Below are 22,054 nucleotides of genomic sequence, written 5' to 3'. Positions count from 1 at the left end.
TCAATTATTGCTTAACTTTTACACTAAGAGCCTTCCAGAATTTCCACATGACCCCACCCTGTTGGCACAGTGCCTTGTGTTCCTTTTGAAAATACCCTCTTATTTTCAAGAGAAAAAGGCCCAGACTGTTAAATTGCCTAAAACTGCAGATAAGTGCTTTTGACAATCCCACTAGGTGCCTACGCATGCATCTGCAACTTTAGCACCTAAACATTTTTCATTTACTGCTCCTGTAACATTGCATCCTTCAGCTGGAGCTTTCTAAAAATACACAAAACTCAAAGCAAAGCATCTAGGTTATAATAAATGTAAGTTCATAACTGCCTTTAATTATGAATGTATTCCTGTTGTATGGATTAAATTTTTTTTACAACACTTCTATAATGGCAAAAGTCAGATCAATAATATGGAAGTTACTTTTTTACTTACCAAGACACTTCTGTTTCACCCTTTCCAATTCATTCTCTCTTCTTGCAGAGAGCACAACTAGAGCCCCTATCTTTGCTAGCTGGTAAGCTAACTCTTCTCCAATTCCACTTGAGGCCCCTGTCACCCAGACGACCTTGTCAGGCAGTTCATTTTCTGTTGAAATGACCAAGAAAGCAGTTTATGAATCACTGTTGGCAGCGATTCAAATTTGCACAGTTTATACAGAAACATGGAACCTCACAATAGCATTATTATAAAGTCACTTGTCAGTGTATAACCAGCTATTAAGGTTACATGGATAAGTGCTCAGAAGATCAAGAAGTTCCACAGTTAAGGGCACATGCAACCTTAATTTCACCCTTTTGCACATTACATTGCAGTCTTTAAGTTATACAATCATACTATTTTTATACATATTTTTCCCTATAGCTTATCCCAACACACCGCAAACTCTGATTTTGTTAGCCATCTTGAGGACACACACACACGCACCCTTCCTCCACCCATCCCAAAAAAAGAAACCTACATAATTAAATAATATTTGTTGAACCACCAAAGATATTGCATGTGTCCTCTCAGCATAGACACACTTTTGTCCCCTCTTTCCTTTGCTGTTGAAAATTAATCTCCTCTCTCCTACTGGTCAGATTTCCCATCCCCCAGCTATTTAGGACTGATTCACTGCCACTGTTCAGCTGAGGTTAAAAAAATTATATATATATACATATATATATATATATATATATATATATATATATATATATATATAATATAACCTATATTATGGTTGTGACCATGGTCACTGAATAGGCCATACTGAGAATGCTCAATCAGGGCAAACAGCAAAGAATAGGGCAAAGGATCCCCCAAACTGGTGGTTTATTCTAATAATTAGCTCCAATTCCCTCCTTGTCACAATTTTCTACATGGGTAGCGGGTAACAGTCCAATCACCTTCATGCTTTCCTTGTGCGCTCTGGTCATATCAGCCTGATGAAACAAAGTTGTCATATCCTTACCCAACAACAGACAAGATGGAAGTGTCATAATCACCCAGTCCCTAGTTATGACATTAAACTGGATGCAACCTAGTTATAATGTCATTGCCAATCAGAACACTGGCCAGAAGATTATCTCAATCACCAGGACAGGCATCTTCTGCCCATCTGGAATAGGATGAACTTCACACAGATAAACAGAAATTCCTCTATATCCTCAGTAACTTTGTGAATAGGACAAATCCTCTCCAAATTTTTGCTATTGAGATGACATCGATTTCCAGGCTGTGGCAGATTCTTTTGCTCTCTCAGGACTTAGAGCTGGAGTGTAGCAGCTTCTACCTGCTTTCTACGTGCCTGTTCCAGCCTCCTTTGAGCAGCTTTTTCAATTTCAGCCTCTGCTAGATGTCGGTAGTAAGCTTTTTTGGCTCTCCTGTCAGCTTCTTCTGTAATCTTTTGCTTTTCCTGCAATCGAAGATCTGCCAGTTTTGCTTCATGCTCTAACTGCTATTTGTTTTTCACTGCTAGTGTTCTAACTGCTTCTATTGCAGCCACTGCATCTGGGACAGATGCAGATGGAGACCCTGCTTTCTGGTCACGGTCTTTTAAACAGATTTTTCAGGTCTTGATCTGAGAACATTTTCCTTAAAAGACAGCCCCTTTTGTGAGCACAACTCTTCAAGGGTTTTTCTTGAAAGATCATCATATGAATATGGTTCACTCGTAATTAATCTTTAACCTCTCAATATCAATTAACTTTTGACAAGTATGTGTTTCTGACCCAAAACCCAACTGACCTGTGGTAATGTATATCCTAACCAGACTACACCAAAGTGATCATGGTCTTTGGAGGGGCCACACTGAGAATGCTCAATCGGGGCAAATTGTGAAGAACAGGGAAGATGATCACCCAAACTGGTGGTTTGTTCTAATAATTAGATTCACCAAGCCAGTAACAAAACAGCTTCTGTAATACCTAACTGGTCACTATGGAGCTAAAATACAGTTCCCTTTAAGCAATCCAGCCTTCGGCTCCCACCCAGTCAAGCCTACATAATGAGGGTTATTTAAAGCCTTATTCATCAAGTTCTACCAGTCCCAAGAAATCAGACACCATATCCTCCAGGTCAACTAATATTTCAGATCTCACCTAAATACATGCTTACGGCCAATTCTTATTAACTAAAACAAGATTTATTAAAAAGAAAAAGTTACCGTGGTTAAAAATTATTATATATACAGACATGAATAAAGTTCTTAGGTCAGTTTCATAGCAGAGATGGTGAACTGCTGATCTGTAAGAGTCCTTCCAAAATCAGTTCAATAGGTTATAGTCTAATAGGCAGTCCACGTGCACAGTTTGTTCAAATTCTTCCATGAAAAGTTGCAGGGATAATCCAGGACATACAAGGAGACCTCAGTCTTGTGGCTTGAGTTTCCCCTGACAAAGTTTAAGCAGATCTGAGATAAAGGATGAGGCTCTAAAGTTTTTATAGCTGAAGCTCAGCTGACAAACCTCTTGGCAGAAAGTGACCACAGCAGGCATTCCTTGGATGATTAATAGGTAATTACATTGTTGCTCTGAAGTAAATCTCTTTCCTAGGCATACACTGATAACCAGTTGCATTGATTAGCATAAGGCAATTAACTTTTGAAAGGTTCATAGGTAGCTTACTACAAACTTCAAAGAGAAATAAAGACAATGATATTATTGCACCACCAGTTTCATCTAATTGTCAATATTCCCTTTTGATCTCTGAATCAATAGAATATAATAATGAAACATTACAGACAGAAACAGAAGTTTAGCATCTAAAAGTTTATTAGATCACATTGTTATACTTCTAACAGATCTAGGTAAACACAAATACAATTAGTATTCTCTTCTAGTTCTCCAACAATACAGAACTCCCATCTATTTAACATGGCTTTGATAACCATCTACAAGGAATGGCCCTGGTTACCATTTCAATACTTTTCTAATGTCTTAAAGGTTGATTTTGGATCACTTAGCCTGCTGGCTGCTTATCCCTCACTGGCTCAGCGTCACAATGGTATTGCATCTTGGCAAGTACATTTGGATCAATTTGGGTGTTGCTCTTCTGTGAAGAGCTTGGAATAGAATACTGTTGGAGACCAGTCATAGAACTGATTTGTTCCAGTAAGTGTTTTTGTTGAGAAGAACTTTTAATGGTTCATTTTTAAATGAGTGTTTTACAATAAAGAATTACAATAGAATTGTGTTAATGGTTAACTATTGTGCTCTGATACACAACATGCATGAGAGGTTGTGCAGCATAGCAGTATGTGTCAGCCAGCTAAGAAATCCCTCTGGTGCAGTTTGGATTTTTTCCTGGAGTTTCATAGCTCCTGTATAAACACAAGGCCTCGATTTCATTTCACCAGTGGAAGAGGAGGAGATGGGAGAAATTTAGAGATCTGAACCACCATAGTTTAAGAGAGTGTTCACACTTCCCAGGGTAGGTTAGTCGGATGGAATTGTTCTTCATATTTAGACCAAGTGCAACAGTCACCTTAAACTGGCTATACCTATCCACTCTGAGGAGAGCACATTTCCCAATCCATTTTCATTCTCTAGAACAGAGGTGGCCCGCGGGACTGTCCTACCTGGCCCCTGAGCTCCTGGCCTGGGAGGCTAGCCCCCGGCCCCTCCCCTGCTGTTCCCCCTCCCCCGCAGCCACGCCGCACGGGCAGTGCTCTGAGCGGCGGGGCTATGCGCTCATGCAGGGCAGTGCAGCAGTGTGTCTGGCTCCAGCCGGGTGGCCCAGCTGCCAGACATGCTGCTCTGAGCAGCATGGTAAGGGGGCGGTTGGATAGGGCAGAGGTTTGGGGCGAGGGGGGGAGGGAGGCAGTTAGGGGCAGGGGTCCCGGGAGGGGGCAGGAAGTGGAGGGGTCGGATGGGGGCAGGGGCCAGGCTGTTTGGGGGGCAAAGCCTTCCCTACCCAGCCCTCCATACAGTTTCGCACCCTGATTTGGCCCTCGGGCCAAAAAGTTTGCCCACCCCTGCTCTAGAACCAGAGCTATCAAGCATTCAGCTACATACGTGGGTGACAAACAAATGCCTACAACAGGGACTGGCAACCTTTGGCACACGGACTGTCAGGGAAATCCGCTGGTGGGCTGGGACAGTTTGTTTACCTGCAGCGTCCACAGGTTCAGCTGATTGCAGCTCCCACTGGCCGCGGTTTGCTGTTCCAGGCCAATGGGGGATGTGGGAAGTGGTGGCCAGCACATCCCTTGGCCCACGCTGCTTCCCACAGCTCCCATTGGCCGAGAACGGCAAACCGCAGCCAGTGGGAGCCACAATCAGCCAAACCTGCAGACGCTGCAGGTAAACAAACCGTCTCGGCCCATCAGTGGATTTCTCTGATGGGCCGCGTACCAAAGGTTGCCGATCCCTGGTCTACAGTCTGAGACAAACTCCCCTCATCTGCTAATGATAGAACTTACAGCCTGACTCCAGATGTAATGTATACCCTGGAACTTTATATTAACTGTTTTACAGCTATTAACCTGCCTTCCCCATAGAATCATAGAATATCAGGGTTGGAAGGGACCCCAGAAGGTCATCTAGTCCAACCCCCTGCTCGAAGCAGAACCAATTCCCAGTTAAATCTTACATGCGTTGTGTATACCCCTCAGATTGCAATCTGTGTTTATTACAAGCAGCAGCACCACTTGGGCCAGATTCTGCAACCCTTACTCAGAGGGTATATCTACATAGCCGTGGGGAAGCAGGATTCCCAGCTCAAGTAGAAGTATATGCCCTAGTTCTGATGGAGCTAGTGCCTAAAAATAGCACTGTACCCGTTGCCTATGCTGCTGCAGCTGAGACTGAGCAAGTGCAGACCTAGGGGATCGGGCAGGACTTTGCTTCGGCAGCTAGCCTGAGAAACGGTGGGCAAACTGCCGTTTTTAGGCACTAGCTCAAGCAGAATTAGCATGCGTCTATCTATTTAAGATGGAAATCATACTTCCCAGTGGCTATGTAGATGTACCCAGACTGAGTAGTACCTTCATCTGCAACTATTGCAATCCATGCTATTAAGTGAGAGAAGCGATTACTCAGCATGAGAATGGGTGGCAGAATCTAGAGACCTTTTTACATTAAGCCCAGATGTTAGCCCCTTCGTACAGTACACATCCCTCCTCCCAAAAACACCACAGAGCATGAGCTGTTTAAAAAGTGTCTGTTTAGTTGGTAATAAAGCAGAATTGACACGGACTTGTGATTCCTCTGAGAGTCCCTACACGCCACGGTCATATCTTTTTAGAAGCACAGTGACCACCAGAAGGTGATTTTAAATAAGTTTCAGTTATAGATTTCAAATGTGATCAAAATTTAGTTTAGAAAGCACTTATTGCTACAAAAGCACCGAACTGCTGTGCTAAGACAATTGACCATAGCTTCCACTTAGAAGGCTGTCAGTTTCTAATCCACTGGGATAATATTCCCATGAAGACTTACAACAAGGCTCAGTGATTCCACTTTACTTTGAGAGATCCTTAGCTAAGGCAGTAGTCATCAATGCTCCTTTCCCACATTTGCATTCTGCTTAAGTCAAAGAGGATACCTTTGATGCATTATAAGAAGTTCTACTCAGTTATAATTATCTTTTCCTCAGGTTTGGGGAAAACTCTCCTAGTTTGTTTCAATAGACGAGACGCACCCAAAGGATATACTGCTCTTGCTCTCCTTGTCACATTTATAGCACAGAAAGTTGTTTGACCCTAACTGCTTGGCTTCGATTGCATCCTCAGAATATTGCTATATCCGCTAAAGTATGGTCTAATTCTGAGAAATTGGAGATCCTTTTAAGTAAGCTTTAGTGAAACTGAGGACTACACTCAAAGAGATATTAAGAAAGTCTGAGACCTCTTCTTATTCCTCCCTTACATAGATGATCTCCATTATATTTGTGTTGTATAGCACACACATGTTATGGACAAAGTTCAATACATTTTGTCCTGGGACAGGAGGTGGAAATCTATGAGCACAGTTTTAACCATGTTTGAGTTGGCAGGCTTATCTTGTGTTTTTCTATCACTTGTATCCTCTGATCTTTGGTCCAGGTTTGGTTTTGGTTGCGTTTGTTTGTTTTTAAACATAACTTGATAAATGTTTGCTTAATTGATAAAGTCGTGATGTTCAGTATTTTTAGACACGTGTCCGAAAAAGGTCATTCTACAAATAGCAAATACATCTAAACAATTTCATTTTCTTGCCGTAAGAACATAACTGATAGGGCAGCATGACACAGGTGTTGCCCTGTAATTGGTGGTAAAGTTACCCCAGAATTTGATCAAGCTAATTGCAATCATACTGTGTGCATTCAGCCACCATGAATTAATAAAACAGAACACCATATAGGTAAGGGTTCATTTGAATAAGCAGGGCTTCTGGAGGCAAGGTCAAATGTTGGCTGCAGGCTTGCAGTTTCTTCTAATCAGAAAGAGAGGAGCGGAGAAGAGAGTCAACAAATTGAGACAAAAAAAAGTAAGTGGTTGAAGATCTTGAGTTTGGGCACCTTTGATATAGCAGCTTATGACTAAGGCTATGTCTACACTGCACTCCTTACAGTGGCAGAGCTGTGCCCTTACAGCAGAGCTGTTGTAAGGACCACAGTTTAGCTGCTCTTTGTGCCAACAAAATAAAACCACCCCCAACAAGGGGGCGGTAGCTTTGTCGGCAAGAGAGCGTCTCCCACTGACAAAGCACCATCCACACCAGCACTCTTCATCAGTAAAACTTTTGTCAGTCAGGGAGGAGGGTTTTTTATGCACTTGACCAACAAAAGTTTTACGGATGTAAGTGCAGTGTAGACATACTCCTAACAATCTTAGGCTGTTTTGTTGGTAAGTAGTTTAGTGGAGTTAGGAGTGGTGATGACCCAGTATGAGCTCTGTATTTTGTAAAAGCTAGTTATAAAAAGACTAGATAATAGAGTGTGCTTTGGAGTAGTTCTCTGAAGCTATCCTGAGAGACTTTTTGACACCATACTCCGTGGCAGGAAAGTGACCGGCTATCGCTGACCTGCTGCTAATTATTCGATAACATCTCACAGATTCTATGTAATTTGGGGTGTTCTAAACCTATTGTTTCTGTCTGTGTGTGCTTAAATCGAATACATAGTAGTTTCAGATAAGGGCTACTCCTGGGAGAATTTTGCACCACTGTGCATGTACAAAATTCATGTCCCCTGCAGACTTCTTCGCTTTCCCACAGAAAAAGATTACTGACAGGGAAGCAAAGGGAAGCTGCAAGAGCAGTCATGCACCACTCCCTAGCTGTGCAGGTACATTGTTTCAGGTACCCGGAGCAGCCAGCTGGGGTGTCACCGTGGGGCTGGGGACACCCCAGCCTGTGGCTCCTACCCTGAGCCAGGATCAGCTGCTAGTCCCAGCTGGGCTGGAGGCAGGAGAGGATGGGACTTCCTCTTCCCCTGCAAGAAGTGACTGGGGCTGTGTCAGACTCAGACCCACGCCCAGAAACCTCCCCCAGCTGCAGGAAGCACTACATCCTCCCCTGCTTCCTCCCCACATTGCTCCTCAGCTGTGGGGGGAGGGGTCACTGTACAGGGATCTGCTCACCCATCCCAACCCCTGTACATCTGGACCACCCATACCCAGACACCCCTGCCAAGCCTCACCCAGTACATCCAGAACCCCCCTACCCCTCCATACCCAAACCCCACTCCACTGAACCTCAACCCCTGCATCTGGAGCCCCCCTGCACCCAGAACCCCTGCCTCCCGACCCCCACCCCTGCACCCAGACCACCACCCTGAGCCCCCACATCCACACCCCCAACCAGCTATACCCAGCCCCCCACCTCACCAAACCCCACTTCCCCACCACCAAGACCCCTCTGCAGAGCCCCAACCACCTTCACCTGGAAGCCCCTGCATAGTCCAATTGCACCTGCACAGTCCAATTTCCCCTGCACTTTGAACACCCCCCCCCACAAAACAAGCCTCTGTGCATCCAGATCCCCACACCTAGACCTCCCCACTGAGCTGCCTGCACCCAGATTGTCCCACACAGAATCCTCTCACCCCACACCTGAATCCCTCCACACTGAGCCCCTCCACACTTGGATCCTACCTGGTTGAGCCTGCCTGCCCCAAACCTGGTGTGCCTGACGCAGAGAGGCAGGGCTCCATGGTGTTTCTGGGGCAGGCCCAGGCCTTGTGCTGCATCAGGATCAGATGCAGCCTCACCGCTAAGTCTGTGTCCCGGGGCTGGGAGGGCTGCAGAGTGATCTCCCACCTTTGTGCAGCCAGTGGCCTGTGCTCCCCACCGTCATGCTGGAGCCTCTGCATTTATTTATTGACAAATAAAACTTGCAGAATTTTAATATATTGTGCACAGAATTTTTAGGCATAGAATACCCTCAGGAGTAAAGAGCACACTTACTTGTATCAATATTTCAATCAGCCAGAAGCACTGTGTTTCCACTGATTTATTCCTGACACCGCCTGAAGTAAAACAGTTAAATTACCACTGCTTTGGGTTCTGAAAATCCTGGGTAACACAGGCAGCAGATAACTAACAGATGTTTATGATGGTGATGATAGGCATGCTTCCATCACATAGATGGAACACACACATGGAAAGACACTTTGGAACTGAACATAAGAACGGCCATACTGGTTCAGACCAAAGGTCCATCCAGCCCAGTATCCTGTCTACTGACAGTGGCCAATGCCAGGTGCCCCAAAGGGAGTGAATCTAACAGGTAATGATCAGTGATCTCTCTCCTGTCATTCATCTCCACCCTCTGACAAACAGAGGCTAGGGACACCATTCCTTACCCATCCTGGCTAATAGCCATTAATGGAGTTAGCCTCAATGAATTTATCCAGTTCTTTTAAATTGGTTAGTCTCTAAGGTGCCACAAGTCCTCCTTTTCTTTTAAACCCTGTTATAGCTGACTTCCACCTGTATTTGTATGGCCCTACCAATTTCACTGCAGTGAAAAATGTGTCACGGACCGTGAAATAACCCCTTCCCTGTGAAATCCCATCTTCCCCTGGTGCTAGGAGTGCCCCAGCCAGGGGGCTCCTAGTTCCAGTTGGACTGGGGAGGGACAGGACTTGTCCATACCCCACACAGCTGCTGAGTCCCACCTCTGGGTGCCTCCCTCTGCTGTAGGATGCTCTGGGACTGGGCAGCAGCCCCAGAGGTTCTTGCAGCTGAAGGCGGCTTGTGGAGTTGGGTCTGATCTTCCCTGTGCTGCTGGGAGTGCTGGTAGTCCAGGCAGAACAGGACTTGCTCTTTCCCTGCAGGGCTGTTCTTAGGTATCTCTCCACACCCCTCCTCCCCACTCACTTCCTGTCCCCCTCCCTTTGCAGCTGCCTGGAGAGAGAACATTGTACAGGGAACTGCCCCTGATTCCAGATGCAATTATTAGCTTATTTAAAAAAAAAAGACAGATAGATAGATGAGTCACTTCACAGAATTTTTTGATTGACACTTTACAGCAGCAAATCACACTCAGGGCTCAACTCTCCGATTGGTAGATACGGCATCTGAAATGGTTTTGTAGGGTAGTGATCTCAATTGGTAACCTCAAACTTCAGAACCACAGTCTTAAGTTAACAAAAACAACTGTGGGGGGGGGGGGGGAGGGGCCCACAGGCTGTTCTGGTTTCAAAGCTCATCATTAATTGAATGTCAACATGGAGCATCCAGCAATTGTCTTTCCCTCATTCCCTGTCTCTGTGCTGAAAACACCTTTCCGTGGTTAGACAAGGCTGTCTCTGCATCCACAGAGTTTGTTGGATTTGTCAGACAGCGCTGAACTAGCCTTCCAAGATGGGGGATTCAGCCTTCCACTAAGTTCCAAAACTGTAGCACAGGCAAATTACAGTCCACTTCTTTTGCAGTATTTTTGTAAGCAGGCATCTCCAGCCTACAATTCTTATCAAAGTCAAGAATTACAGTAAGCAAGGTTAAATCCACCTTCTACAGGTGCATTTTTGCAGGGTCAGAAATACGCACTGCTTTTAGGAACCCTGCTTCAGGTTGTTGAAACTTTTGAGCCTTTTTGACGGGTATCAGAGCACTCTGCCATCTTCTAAAAAAGAAGAAATTGTTTGATTTTTTTTTTAAACTTTTCGTTTACCAGCAGTGCACTATCTGCAGCAGTCTTTTATGGGTTTCCGAGTTTAAGAGGTGCTGAACTGTTGCCCAACGTGTGATCCAATGAAACATTGCAGCTTGTACAAAATAGTTTGTCACCATCGGCATGTAGAATTTGGCTTCCAAATTCTTTCACACGATCTGCTATAGTAATTATTTTTGATTTACTTTGGACACTCATTTTACAGTAATCCAGGTGACTTCGGGTAGGCAATCAATTGAGATCACTACACTACAAAACCTCCCCAATGACCATATCTAACAATCAATGAGTTGAGGTCTTGGTGTGACATGCTGCTGTAAAGTGTCAATCAATAAATCCTGTCAAGTTCACATGACCTTTATTTTATTGATACAAGTTAATGATTGCATCTGGAAGGGGGGGGGACACACGCTGTACAGTGACCCCTTCCCCTGCGGCTGCAGAGCGATGAGTTCAAGAAGTGAGGTGGGGGGCATGCGGAGCTATCCGCAGCTGGGAGAGGTACCCAAGAGCAGCCATGCAGAGGAGGAGCAAGTCTTGTCCCTCCCCAACTGGCAAGGGCTAGCAGCTAGGGGACCCAGGCTGGGGAACTCCCAGCAGCACAGGGGAGATCAGACCCCCCCAATGAACCTTCTGAGGCTGCAGGAAGCTCCACAGTTGCTGCCTTTGGAGTCCACCTCTGAAGACAGCACAGAAGTGAGGGTGGCAATTCCAATAAACGCACACCCCCCAACCCCAACAAGTTTTCAACCCCTCTTCCCCCCCCACACACACACAATCCCCTTTTGGATTCGGTGGGACCCCCACAGTTACAACACCCTGAAGTTTCAGATTTAAACATCTGAAAACATGAAATTTACCAATTTTCAAATCCCCTAGCTGTGAAATTGACCATAACCAACTGTGAATCTGGTAGGGTCCTACCTATTTGTAGCTTCATATACTGAATATTAAAAAGATAAGAATGTGCAACTTTATATCACTCTGCTTTCATTCACTGACAGATTTTTGGGCTCTATCAATCTAGCATATGCTAAAGTTTTCCTTTTGTTTTTCTAACACCGAGACAAATACTCAACTAGTGTTTACTTCATTAACAACAGCTGACAATTTGACCCGCAATATGCAAGTGGAATGGAAATAATTTGTCCGAAATGTGAGAGTTTAGCAGTTCAGAAAACCTTTAGCATGGAACGTTGATCTTATTTATGGTCTAAAGACACCATTGTTATTCTCATGTTTGAAAAAGATCTGTCAATAGCTTTCAGAGTAGCAGCTGTGTTAGTCTGTATTCGCAAAAAGAAAACGAGTACTTGTGGCACCATAAAGACTAACAAATTTATTAGAACATAAGCTTTCGTGAGCTACAGCTCACTTCATCGGATGCATGCCTCACGAAAGCTTATGCTCTAATAAATTTGTTAGTCTCTAAGGTGCCACAAGTCCTCCTTTTCTTGTTACGGATACAGACTAACACAGCTGCTACTCTGAAAATAGAGATTATCATTGTAGGTAACTTGAAGGACCTCAAATGACCATCTCTCACTGAGGGAGGTGTCTCAATCCTCCGAGTTACACTTCCCAGGAGTGAAACAGTCACTCTCAAGGGTCAAACTCCTGAAAGCAGGGATAACACTTTCCCATCACCTGGCACAAGTCTATGGAACACACTTCTGGAAGAGGTATGAATGACCACAAACCTCACTGTCTTCTAAAAGGTGTGCAAGACTTATCTCTTTAGCCTAGCCTTCCCCCAATATCTGCAACCAACCACTAAAGAGACTGAAGTGGGTAAAGAGAGGCACATGTGTGCATATGTACACACACATACACACTACCTAGCAACCACTTAGGGAGGCGGAAGAACGTCAGCTGGTTGGACCCGGGCTTGCCTTGGTCCTTTTTGCAAGGCATCCAGAGACTATCAGCCAACCATCACCATAAAAACCTATGCAGGGAGAGACAATCTGAAGCTCTGATTGCTGAGCAAAAGCATGTTTACATTTCACAACTTGCAGCTATTTGGCTCAACACCTTTGGAACAGCCTGTCCTATACACAGTAGGGAATTCCACAGGAGGCAGGCCTCCTTTCAAACTTTTAAGGAGCGATGCACTTCCTAACATGCTTCAGAGAACGGCTCCCACACACATCTTAAAAGGCATGCTGGAGTCCTCCTTTAATCCTCTGGCACCACAAGAGGTTTGAGCGAAGGAATCAAGCCAAGGAATCCTATGGAGATCTTGCCTCTGCCGAACTGCACATACTAGGTATGTCTAAACTGCAACAAGAGACCTGCAGCATAACCACAGTTAGCCCGCAGAAGACTTGGGCTCAAGGGAATGAAGCTGCAGGGCTACAAAATTGAAGGGTAGACACTTAGGCTGAAGCCCAGGCTCTGAGATCTTCCCCAAATGTGGGATCTGGGCTTCCACCCCAGTGTCTACACCGCTATTTTTAGCTCCAGAGCCCAAGCCTAAGTCAGCTGACCCAGGCTCTGACATTCAATGTCACTGTTTTTGTTTTCTTTTAAACTATTGCAGCATGTTTAAATGCAGCGTAAACATACCCTTAATGTTTCAGTCTACAGCTTAAGCACAAAGAAAAGGAGGACTTGTGGCACCTTAGAGACTAACCAATTTATTTGAGCATGAGCTTTCGTGAGCTACAGCTCACTTCATCAGCCTTCCTTAGCTATACACCAGTGGTTTTCAACCTTTTTAGGGGTTTGCAAATGAGAAAAAAAAAATTCAAATGGATATGCAGATCCCTTTGGCAATCTTAGGCATAGTCTGTGGACCACTAGGGGTCTGCAGACCCCAGGCTGAAAACCATTATCGCCTTAGTGAAAGAGTTACACATAATATACTGCACTTGAGCAAAACCTGATTTTCAAAGGCTCACAGTTAAGAACTCATTCTTACTAGAACACCCAAAGTAATCACTCAGTCTGTTGCAGAACTGGGAAGAAATGCCCTGGTCTTATAATTTCCAGTCCAGGGTCTTAACCATAAGACCACCTTCCTCTTTATATTACAGGTGCTAATCTTTTGGCCAGTGTTCTAGTTAAGATGTTATAATCAACTTTCAGAATGCTGCACTGAGTAGAATAGGAGGAAGGGACCTCAAGAAGTCATAAATAGATTTCTTGGCAGTGCTTAAATAGAGCCTCCCTTTAGCCTCAAAGCAGGATTTTAATAGTAGTCTCAGTGAAACTGAAGTCATGAGCAGATTCCACAAAGCTGCCTGTATGTCTATGGCCAGATCATCATTTTGACCTTTCTATTTGCATCTTGTACCCTTATTCTTTGGCCCCAATCCTACAAACCACTTGGAGCAGCTGGACCCTCTGTCCATGTGGAGCCCCATAGGCAGTGGTGAGCTGGAGCCGGTTCTCACCGGTTCACTAGAACCAGTTGTTAAATTTAGAAGCCCTTTTAGAACCGATTGTTCCACGAGGGACAACCGGTTCTAAGAGGGCTCCTAAATTTAACCAGCCAAAAGTGGCACCTTAGGCGCCGACTCCACGGGTGCTCCAGCCCTGTGCAGAGCACCCACCAGCAGCTCCCCGCCCCACCCCCAGCTCACCTCCGCTCTGCCTCCGCCTCCTCCCCTGAACGCGCCACCCCGAATCAGCTGTTCGCGTGGGAAGCCAGGGCAGGCTGAGAAGCAGGCAGCGGCTTCCCGCTCAGGCCCAGGGAGGTGGAGGTGAGCTGGGGTGGGGGGGTGCATGAGGAGGGCTGCCCACGCCGCAGCAGGTAACCCGGGGGGGGGGGGGGGAGGGGCGCGCAGGGGAACCACTCCCCGCCCCAGCTCACCTCTGCCACCCTCGGCCTGAGTGGGAAGCTGTGGCCTGCTTCTCAGTCCTCCCAGGCTTCCCGCCTAACAGCTGATTCGCGGGAAGCCGGGAGGGTGGGCAGGGGGGCAGCACGGAGAAGCAGAGCGGGGTGGTGGGTTCAGGGGAGGGGGCGGAGCGGAGGTGAGCTGGGGCGGGACGGGGAGCTGCCGGTGGGTGCTCTGCACCCACCAAATTTTCCCCGTGGGTGCTCCAGCCCCCGAGCACCCAGGGAGTCGGTGCCTGAGGCGCCACTTTTGATGTGATCAGTAGGGGAGCGGCTGCTCCGCCGCCCCTAGGAGCCAGAGAGACCTGCCAGATGCTTCCTGGGAGCTGCCCCAGGTAAACACCACCGGGACTCCCCACCTCACCCCCCGGCAGGTGCCTCTAGCTCTTAGGGGTGGGGTGGGCACCCACTACAATGGCCCACAAGACCCTCCTGCCCGGTTCTGGGGGCAGTCAGGGGACTGGGGAGGGGGGTGGATGGCGCAGGGGTCCTGGGGGGGGGCGTCAAGGAATGCAGGGGGATTGCATGGGGCAGGAGTCCCGGGGGGTGGGGGTGGGCAACAACCCCCTCATAGGGTGAGGAGGGAACCTGTTGTTAAGATTTTGGCAGCTCATCACTGCCCATAGGCATAGGGTTTGACCACACAAAGCAGCCTGCAGTATCAAGCCATAGGTTGTCAGCTCTTTGAGTCAGGGACCATGCCTCCTTTATGTTTATACAATGCCCAATATCTTGTGAGCCTTACCAATAATAAACAAGCCACAAGGCATCCATTTTTGTAGACTCAACATTGCTTTCTACAAGGCCAGTTTTGCTGGCCTATGTCCAATCAAAGAACTGAGAATATGTTGGCTGCATCTGCACCTGAAAACAGGTTACATGTAGCTACTATAAAATATGGGAACCAAAACAGGACCAAAATATATATAAGTGGGAGAGGGACTGATGAACAGCTATAAAACAACCTGACAGCACTAAAACAAAATGTAAAACCAAGAGAACTATGTTAGAAAGATCCATCAAATAGTTATAACTGTTATTTAACATTGAACTTTTTAACATTGATGCACATGGCATCTGTACAGTGTAAGATACTTGTTATCTACCCTATTGAACTTAAAATCAAAAGGCACAGGTTGTGAAATCCTTCTGATATCAGGATGTGCTGAAAGGCAATAAAGAAAGGGAAAGGGAAAACTCTTGGGAGGACATTATACAGAGAGCTTGAAAACACACAATCTGTTCATGTTGTGTGCTTAATTTCCTTATTGGCTTTTTAATTAACAGTTTTTATGAGAGTGGAAACTGAGCGCCTGGGCTGAATTTAATTGATAAAGTAAGACAGTCAGCTCTGAAGAGGGATTTGAAGAGGGGAAGCTAGCCTGATACACAGAGAAGAAAACTTACAGAAGGCCTAAGCAGCTTGCAAATTCAGGAGCAGGAGGAGACAGAGGAACAGTAACACTTTCTTGTAAACTGTTGCAATCCTTGTCCTATCTCACCCCCATCCCCTCATTTTATTTGTTACCCTTATTCATTCTGTTCTTTCTAAATAGTGCAGTCTCTTATTTGTTCTGTAGAATACCTAGCAAGCTTGTGATGCTATAAAAGTAACAACATGAACAAATTAGACATCATACTAGAATAAATCTAGAAAGAGAATTATTAGCCCTGTATTGGTGGGCATGTATTTAAAACAGACTGAAAACTAGACTGAAACCTCTTACAGAAGTTTCCATAACTATCTCCATTAGATCTTCACGTGTCCACCGATGAGAACTCAGACACTAGGGAGATGGACAAGTCTTGCTGATTAACTTTTCTGCCCTAATGTCAAAATGTTTAAATAGCTGGCCTTTTTCAAAAGGTAGGAGTGTGACTTTTTTAATTCCCTGCACATTTGTGAAGCATCTAGCAGTTGGTCGGCACTAATAAGGAATATAGAAATGTTTTCAAAAGACCTCTTCCCCGTTTTTTCCACAGCTGTGCAGGGCACAAACATCAGCATTATCTGGTCAGAGGCAGGTTATCGCCAGCCTTCAGTTTCTTTCAAAAGGTAGTATAAATAGGGATGTGGGAGAGACTCCTAAATATCCCACCCCTACCTACACTTTCCTGTGACTATCCCACTCTTACTCCACAGCTTTTCCTCACCACCATTACACCAGGACCCCCTCCTCCTCCTCTGGCTTCTACACCATGACCACAGCCCTGCAACGATCCCAGCATTCTTCCCATAGCCTTACCCCCCATCCCCCCACACTCCCTTGAGTCTACCCCAGAGCTTGTCTACACTGGGGCACTTAGGAAAACAAGCCAAATTAACTATAACGTGTGTATCCAACGTGGATTAGTTAAACTGCATTAAACTCCGGTGTGAACACTCTCTTCACCATCAAAGAGGCAGCGACTCCGTTTCGTTGAATCCAGCCACGTGAATGGTGAATACTGGGGTCCACCAAGGGGGTTTAACGTCGTTTAATGAATCCACCCCTTTTTAGCTAAATCGGATTAAAATGAGCGTCCCCGGGGCACAAAAGCCCCACTGAGGCACAGGCTGGCGCTACCCCCGCCAGGCTCTTGCGCCCAGCTCTGGATGGGCCAGGGCTCGGCCCCCTGGCGCGGCCCGGGGCACGGCGCTACCGGGGGGTTACCTGGCCTCTTGCCCCGCCACTCCGCCCACAGCAGGGTGAGGTCGCCGTCCAGGCCCAGCAGCCAGCGGCCCAGCAAGCAGAGCAGCGCGCAGAGCGCCACTGGCGGCAGCAGGAGGAGGAGGAGCGCGGCCCACTCCATGGCCGGAGCGCACTGGCGGGGCCCGCTCAGCCCTGGGGATTTATGAAGGGCCAAGGGCAGCCGCAGCCTGGGCGAGCGCCCCCATTCTCCCCGCCCTGCTCCAGGCCCGCCGCGGCGCAGAGCCCGCCCCCCGCCGGGGAGTGGCCGCTGCTGGCCTGCGGGGGCAGCCGGGGACAGGCGCTGGGACGGGGCCCGCTGCCCGCGCACGTCGCGGCGGGGTAGGCCCCACCCCAGCCTCAAGAGGCGGGGAGCTGGGGCAGCGCCTCTGAAGCGTCCCAGAGACCCGGAGCCCTGGTTGTGTCCTCCACTCTCCCCGCCCCCCGCGGGAGCTCCCCACTGACCCCCTCTCCCCGCCCCGCGGGAGCTGCCGTGGGGGGAGTCTGTAGGGAGGGGGGCAGCTCCCCTCTGCCCCCCCCGACCCCTGCTCCCCACTGACTCCCCTCCCCCACTCCGAAGCTTCCCCACCTCCCCCTTGACTCCTCCTCTCCCCTCCTCCCTTCCCTTGCTCACGACCTAGTCCCTCACCTTATTTTAATTTCAGTATCTGCACCCCCCCCCCCCCCCCCCGTAACTCTCCTCTGAGGCCTTTCCACAGTAACCCCAGCCTCGGAATTCTCACACGCTGCTGCCGGGCTCAGCTTCTGGCCAGCAAGTTGTCCTGCCAACCACCTGGAGGCTGAGCCGGCTGATAAATAGTGGGTGAGAGGTCAGTCGCATGCTACAGGATTAGAACTAGGATCAGTAAACGCTAGCCCTGTCCCTGGTGTTAACTTTCCTCTGCCTTGAAGGCTTGCCATAGTGGTAAGTGGAATGGGTCATTTCTATTGTGGGAGAAGGGGGAATTGATTGATATTGTTTACTTGTTCCATAAACAGAAACAGCCTTTGTAAGCCCACAAAGCATGGGGCTGCCTTCCCTCTCCTCCTTGCCCCTGCTTCTGTTTTACACCTGGAAGTGTAAAGGAGCATACCAGCTTCCATTTTTTTGTCTTTTAAAAAGTAAAATAGCCTTGCAACTGCACACTGATCACTAGGGTTAGCAAGTTGGCAATATGTTTTCCTGAAGATCACAGGTTATTCACAGTCCTATTACAGACACCTGAGGCTGGCCTTTAAAGGATCTAGGAAAAACACAACCATGTGTCCCTTGATGCTGGGGAAGAACCCAGCTTGGTTGGCAGCGATAAGGAGCAGTTCCTTCTGGACTACCACTGATAACAGCACTGCCATCACAAGCTCCCTGGGCCAGCTTTTCTGCTGAGCAGCCATTGTGACATATGATGATGAGGGGCACCTCAACAGAATGAGAGACAGTGTGGACTAAGCAAGGGACTAATTTCATCAATGACACTGAGTCCCTACCTTCAACAAGTCACATAGATCAAAATTTTCAGACTCAGATGCCTAATGTTAAGCTCCCAAGTCCAGGAGTGCTGAGCACCACAGATTCAATTGACTCCAGAACTTCTAGAAATCAAATCACTTTTATATAGATGCCTGAATATGGATTTAGATGCCTTATCTTATATGCACAAATTTGAAAATTCTAGCTTTAATCTTTCTGTGCCTCCATTTCCAGATCTGGTGAGTGTAACAGCCACCCTTCGTTTGGAGTAAATGTAGGACAAAATTAAACTGCAGGGTGGAACCAGAAAGCTGAAACAATAGCAGCCTCCTGTCAAAACACAGATGCAGGTCATCACCCAAAACAGAAGTACATGCAAGGCACATAGGGGAGGAGGGGTGTCACTGGATATTGTTTGGTGGAGGTACCTGTGTCTGTGGGAAAGAAAGAATCAGGAAAAACACCAAAGAAGTAGAAAGACCAGGAGCAGAAAGCCAAGGAATCAGAACATCCACTGGGATCATGGCCCTGAGAATAAGGTTAGAGAGCTTTTTGCACTGAGTACTGGTTGAAAGAAGTTTAGAATTGTGAGCAAATAAATTATTTCCTGTTTGATTCCTGTGGTGCTCAGGGAAACAGGACTTTGTACACTCTTCATAAATAAATAGGATTGCACCTGGCCAAAGAAATATCTGATTCCAACATCAGTTTCTACTCCTAATCAAAACAACCCACTGGGCTCCAAAAATTGGCTAACCACTTGGGTCAAAAGGGGAAAACAGAGGAATATACGTCAATATTTTTTACTCTTTGTGTAAATAGCCACTATCCTCACTTGGCCATTGAGCTAATCATTATTAGTGGGCTAATTTCTTGTGGACATCACAGTATAAGTGGGTCTTGGAATGGATTTGAAGGAAGATTACCACACTTTTCATATCATAATCATCTCATTCTTACCTTCCCACAACTTTTGTTGTAGCCACCTGTTCTCTCTCATCTTATATTTATGCCTTGTCTACACTACCAAACTTTGTCAACAAAAACTGCCTTTCGTCAACCAAACAGTGAATGCGTGCACACTGCAATGTGACTTTTGTTGGGGAAAATGTCCGGTTTTGGTGACAAAATACAACCACCCCAACGAGAGACATACGTCTTTTTCCTCTAAATTTTTCTCAACAATGTGCCAGTGTAGACACCATGCTTGAGTTCATCACTTTAATTGGCCTCCAGTACGTGTTCCACAAGGCCCATGCTGACCGCTCTAGTCAGCAGTTTGAACTCCACTGTTCTGCAGCCAGGTAAACAACCATCCACCCCTCCCCCTTAGAAGTCCTGGAAATTTTTGAAATTCCATTTCCTTCTGGCTCTGCATGGAGAGGTCTTATCGCATCTTCCCAGGTAACCATGGCGGGTTATCACACCAAGTGCTCTCCCGCTTGGACCATTGTTGAGCTGTTGGATCTGATCAGTATATGGGGAGAAGAGGCTGTGTAGTCACAGCTGCATTTGAGCCAAAAGAATAGGGATACCTATGGGCACATTTCTCAAAGCTTGTGTGAAAAGGGCTATGATCGGGACATGCTGCAGTGCAGAGCGAAGATAAAGGAGCTGAGGTAGGCGTACCATAAGGCGAGGGAAGCAAACCGTCAATCTGATGCTTCACCTAAAACCTGCCAGTTCTATAAGGAGTTGGACACTATCCTCAGTGGCGACCCCACCTCCACTGCCAAGAGCCCAGTGGATACTTCAGCGGACCAGGAGGTAGTGGAAAGAGGACCTAATCCGGAGGACAAAGTTATTGAGGAAGAGGTGGCATTAGATGACAATGTGCAGCTCCCTGTGGGGTCACCCGGTGCGGCAGGCAGCCAGGAGCTGTTCTCCACTCCAGAGGTGTCTAGCCAGTCTCAGCAGTTGTCTCAGGTGAGCATGAAACAGGAGAGGAGATGCCTGGTAAGTGGCTGTGGTTTGTGTAGTGCAGAGTTGGGTTCAGGGTATAGAAATGTGGAAGGCTGGCTATGTTTCTGTGAGCTGCACATTTCGCTGTGTAGCTAATCGGTACAGCAGAACAGGGTGTTGATGCAAGCCAAGATCTCATGGGAATCCTCCAGAGAGATCTCCAGGAAAGTTTCCTGGTGGTACTCCGCAATCCTCTGCCAAAGGTTCTATGGCAAAGCAGCTTTGTTCCTTTCCCCATTGTAGGAAACTTTCCTGTGCCATTCGGCAATCACTTGTGCAGGGAACAAAGCTGCAACATGTGAGCAGCATAGGGAACAGGGTGGAAGCCACAAGCATGGAGTAGACGTACCCTCGTTTCCCTGTTTACCCATAGCAGTGAGATATCTGCTAGAATGATCCCCGCCTGTGGAAAAGTGTGGGAGAATTTTAGAAATTTTTTCCTAGCATGCTGCACCACAACCCTTGCAAAGAGAGTATGCTCTTTTCCCCATGAGGCGTGCCCTTCTTCCCCCCGCCCCCAAACACTCACCATGCTTTTGGTGTTCACAGAGATGTTTGCCTGGCTAGGGTCAGTGAGGGTGATAGCAATGTTGCAAAACGTTTATTTAATTGAAATTTCAGTGCTGTGTGTGAATTTAAACAATCCTGCTTCTGTGCATTGTCCCATGTGCTTCACCAGATGTGGCCTTCAGGAACACCCCAGGCACCCCAGCTGAGCATCTGAGCCAGATAAGAAAGTACCCACAATGCAGCAAAGAAGACATGTTCTGGGAGGTACTGCAGTGCTCCAATGCAGAAAAAAGGGAACGCAAGGAGTGCTGGGTGGCCAAATGGCAGGACATAAAAGAGAATCAGGAGTTTAAGGATGCAACTGAGCGGATGATTAAAGTAATGGAGGAGGAAACACAGATGCTAAAGTCCTTAAGAATGCTGCAGACTGAGCAGATCCGTGCTCGCCCTCCCCTGCAGCACATTCAGAACTCTTTCCCATGCCCCCCCCCCAATTCTGTCCGCACATTCCTTTTGCACCGGGACTTCTCGGTTTCCCATTCACTCTACCCCCTCAGACAACTTACACAATGATAGATGGATCTACACATATCTGTGAATGTCTGTCCTTCCTTGGTTCCTCCTTTCCCACCAACTGTCTTTGTCTGTTTGTGTGTGCTATTTACTGTGCAATAAAAGCAAAGTTTTCAAATGGTAACTGATCTGTATTTGTTCTCTACAAATTGAGATTGCAAGCACTACCAATACATGCACAGGCATTTTAATCATTTGCTTACTGGAATATAAGGCCCCAAATGTCCCCATTGCTTCCTAGGAAAATTACATGTAATGTAACATTGAAGCACCAATCGCAGACATATACATTATTTGTTCTCATTTTCAAAGTGTTGCCTCAAAGCCTCCCTGATTCAAATTGCCCCCCTCGGGGCACCTCTGATAGCTCTGGTATCTGGCTGCTGATTTTGATCCGCCAACTGGTCTGCCTCAGCACACCAGCCCTGAGCGAACCTTTCATCCTTAGCTTCACAGA

The 22,054-nt window shown here is 46.9% G+C and overlaps 1 protein-coding gene and 1 long non-coding RNA gene across 3 annotated transcripts in view; one reads left to right on the top strand and one right to left on the bottom strand.

The window, feature by feature from the left end:
* The window catches only part of DHRS7 (dehydrogenase/reductase 7), a 35,547-nt gene extending 18,174 nt beyond the window's left edge, over nucleotides 1–17,373 (bottom strand). Inside the window, exons 1-2 of one of the 2 annotated variants that reach the window (XM_073349950.2) lie at nucleotides 17,070–17,373; nucleotides 430–582 (exon numbers count right to left, since the gene is read on the bottom strand). In XM_073349950.2, the coding sequence (XP_073206051.2) occupies nucleotides 430–582; nucleotides 17,070–17,208 (292 nt within the window). In that variant the 5' untranslated portion in view covers nucleotides 17,209–17,373. Of the gene's footprint in view, nucleotides 1–429; nucleotides 583–2,641; nucleotides 3,142–17,069 lie in introns of those variants that run through there. The other variant, XM_073349951.1, reaches the window with a different exon arrangement.
* A 403-nt stretch (nucleotides 17,374–17,776) lies between these two features.
* LOC140913929 (uncharacterized) lies at nucleotides 17,777–21,650 on the top strand. The gene is made up of 3 exons (XR_012159698.2): nucleotides 17,777–18,009; nucleotides 18,787–20,478; nucleotides 21,194–21,650. It is a non-coding gene; the product is annotated as an uncharacterized LOC140913929 (long non-coding RNA).
* Nucleotides 21,651–22,054: the final 404 nt, after the last annotated feature.

This window comes from Lepidochelys kempii, chromosome 6 (assembly GCF_965140285.1).
Source record: "Lepidochelys kempii isolate rLepKem1 chromosome 6, rLepKem1.hap1, whole genome shotgun sequence".
NCBI classification, from domain to species: Eukaryota; Metazoa; Chordata; order Testudines; family Cheloniidae; genus Lepidochelys; species Lepidochelys kempii.
The sequence above is the reverse complement of the archived record's forward strand: the minus strand, read 5'-3'. Positions and strand labels throughout refer to the sequence as shown.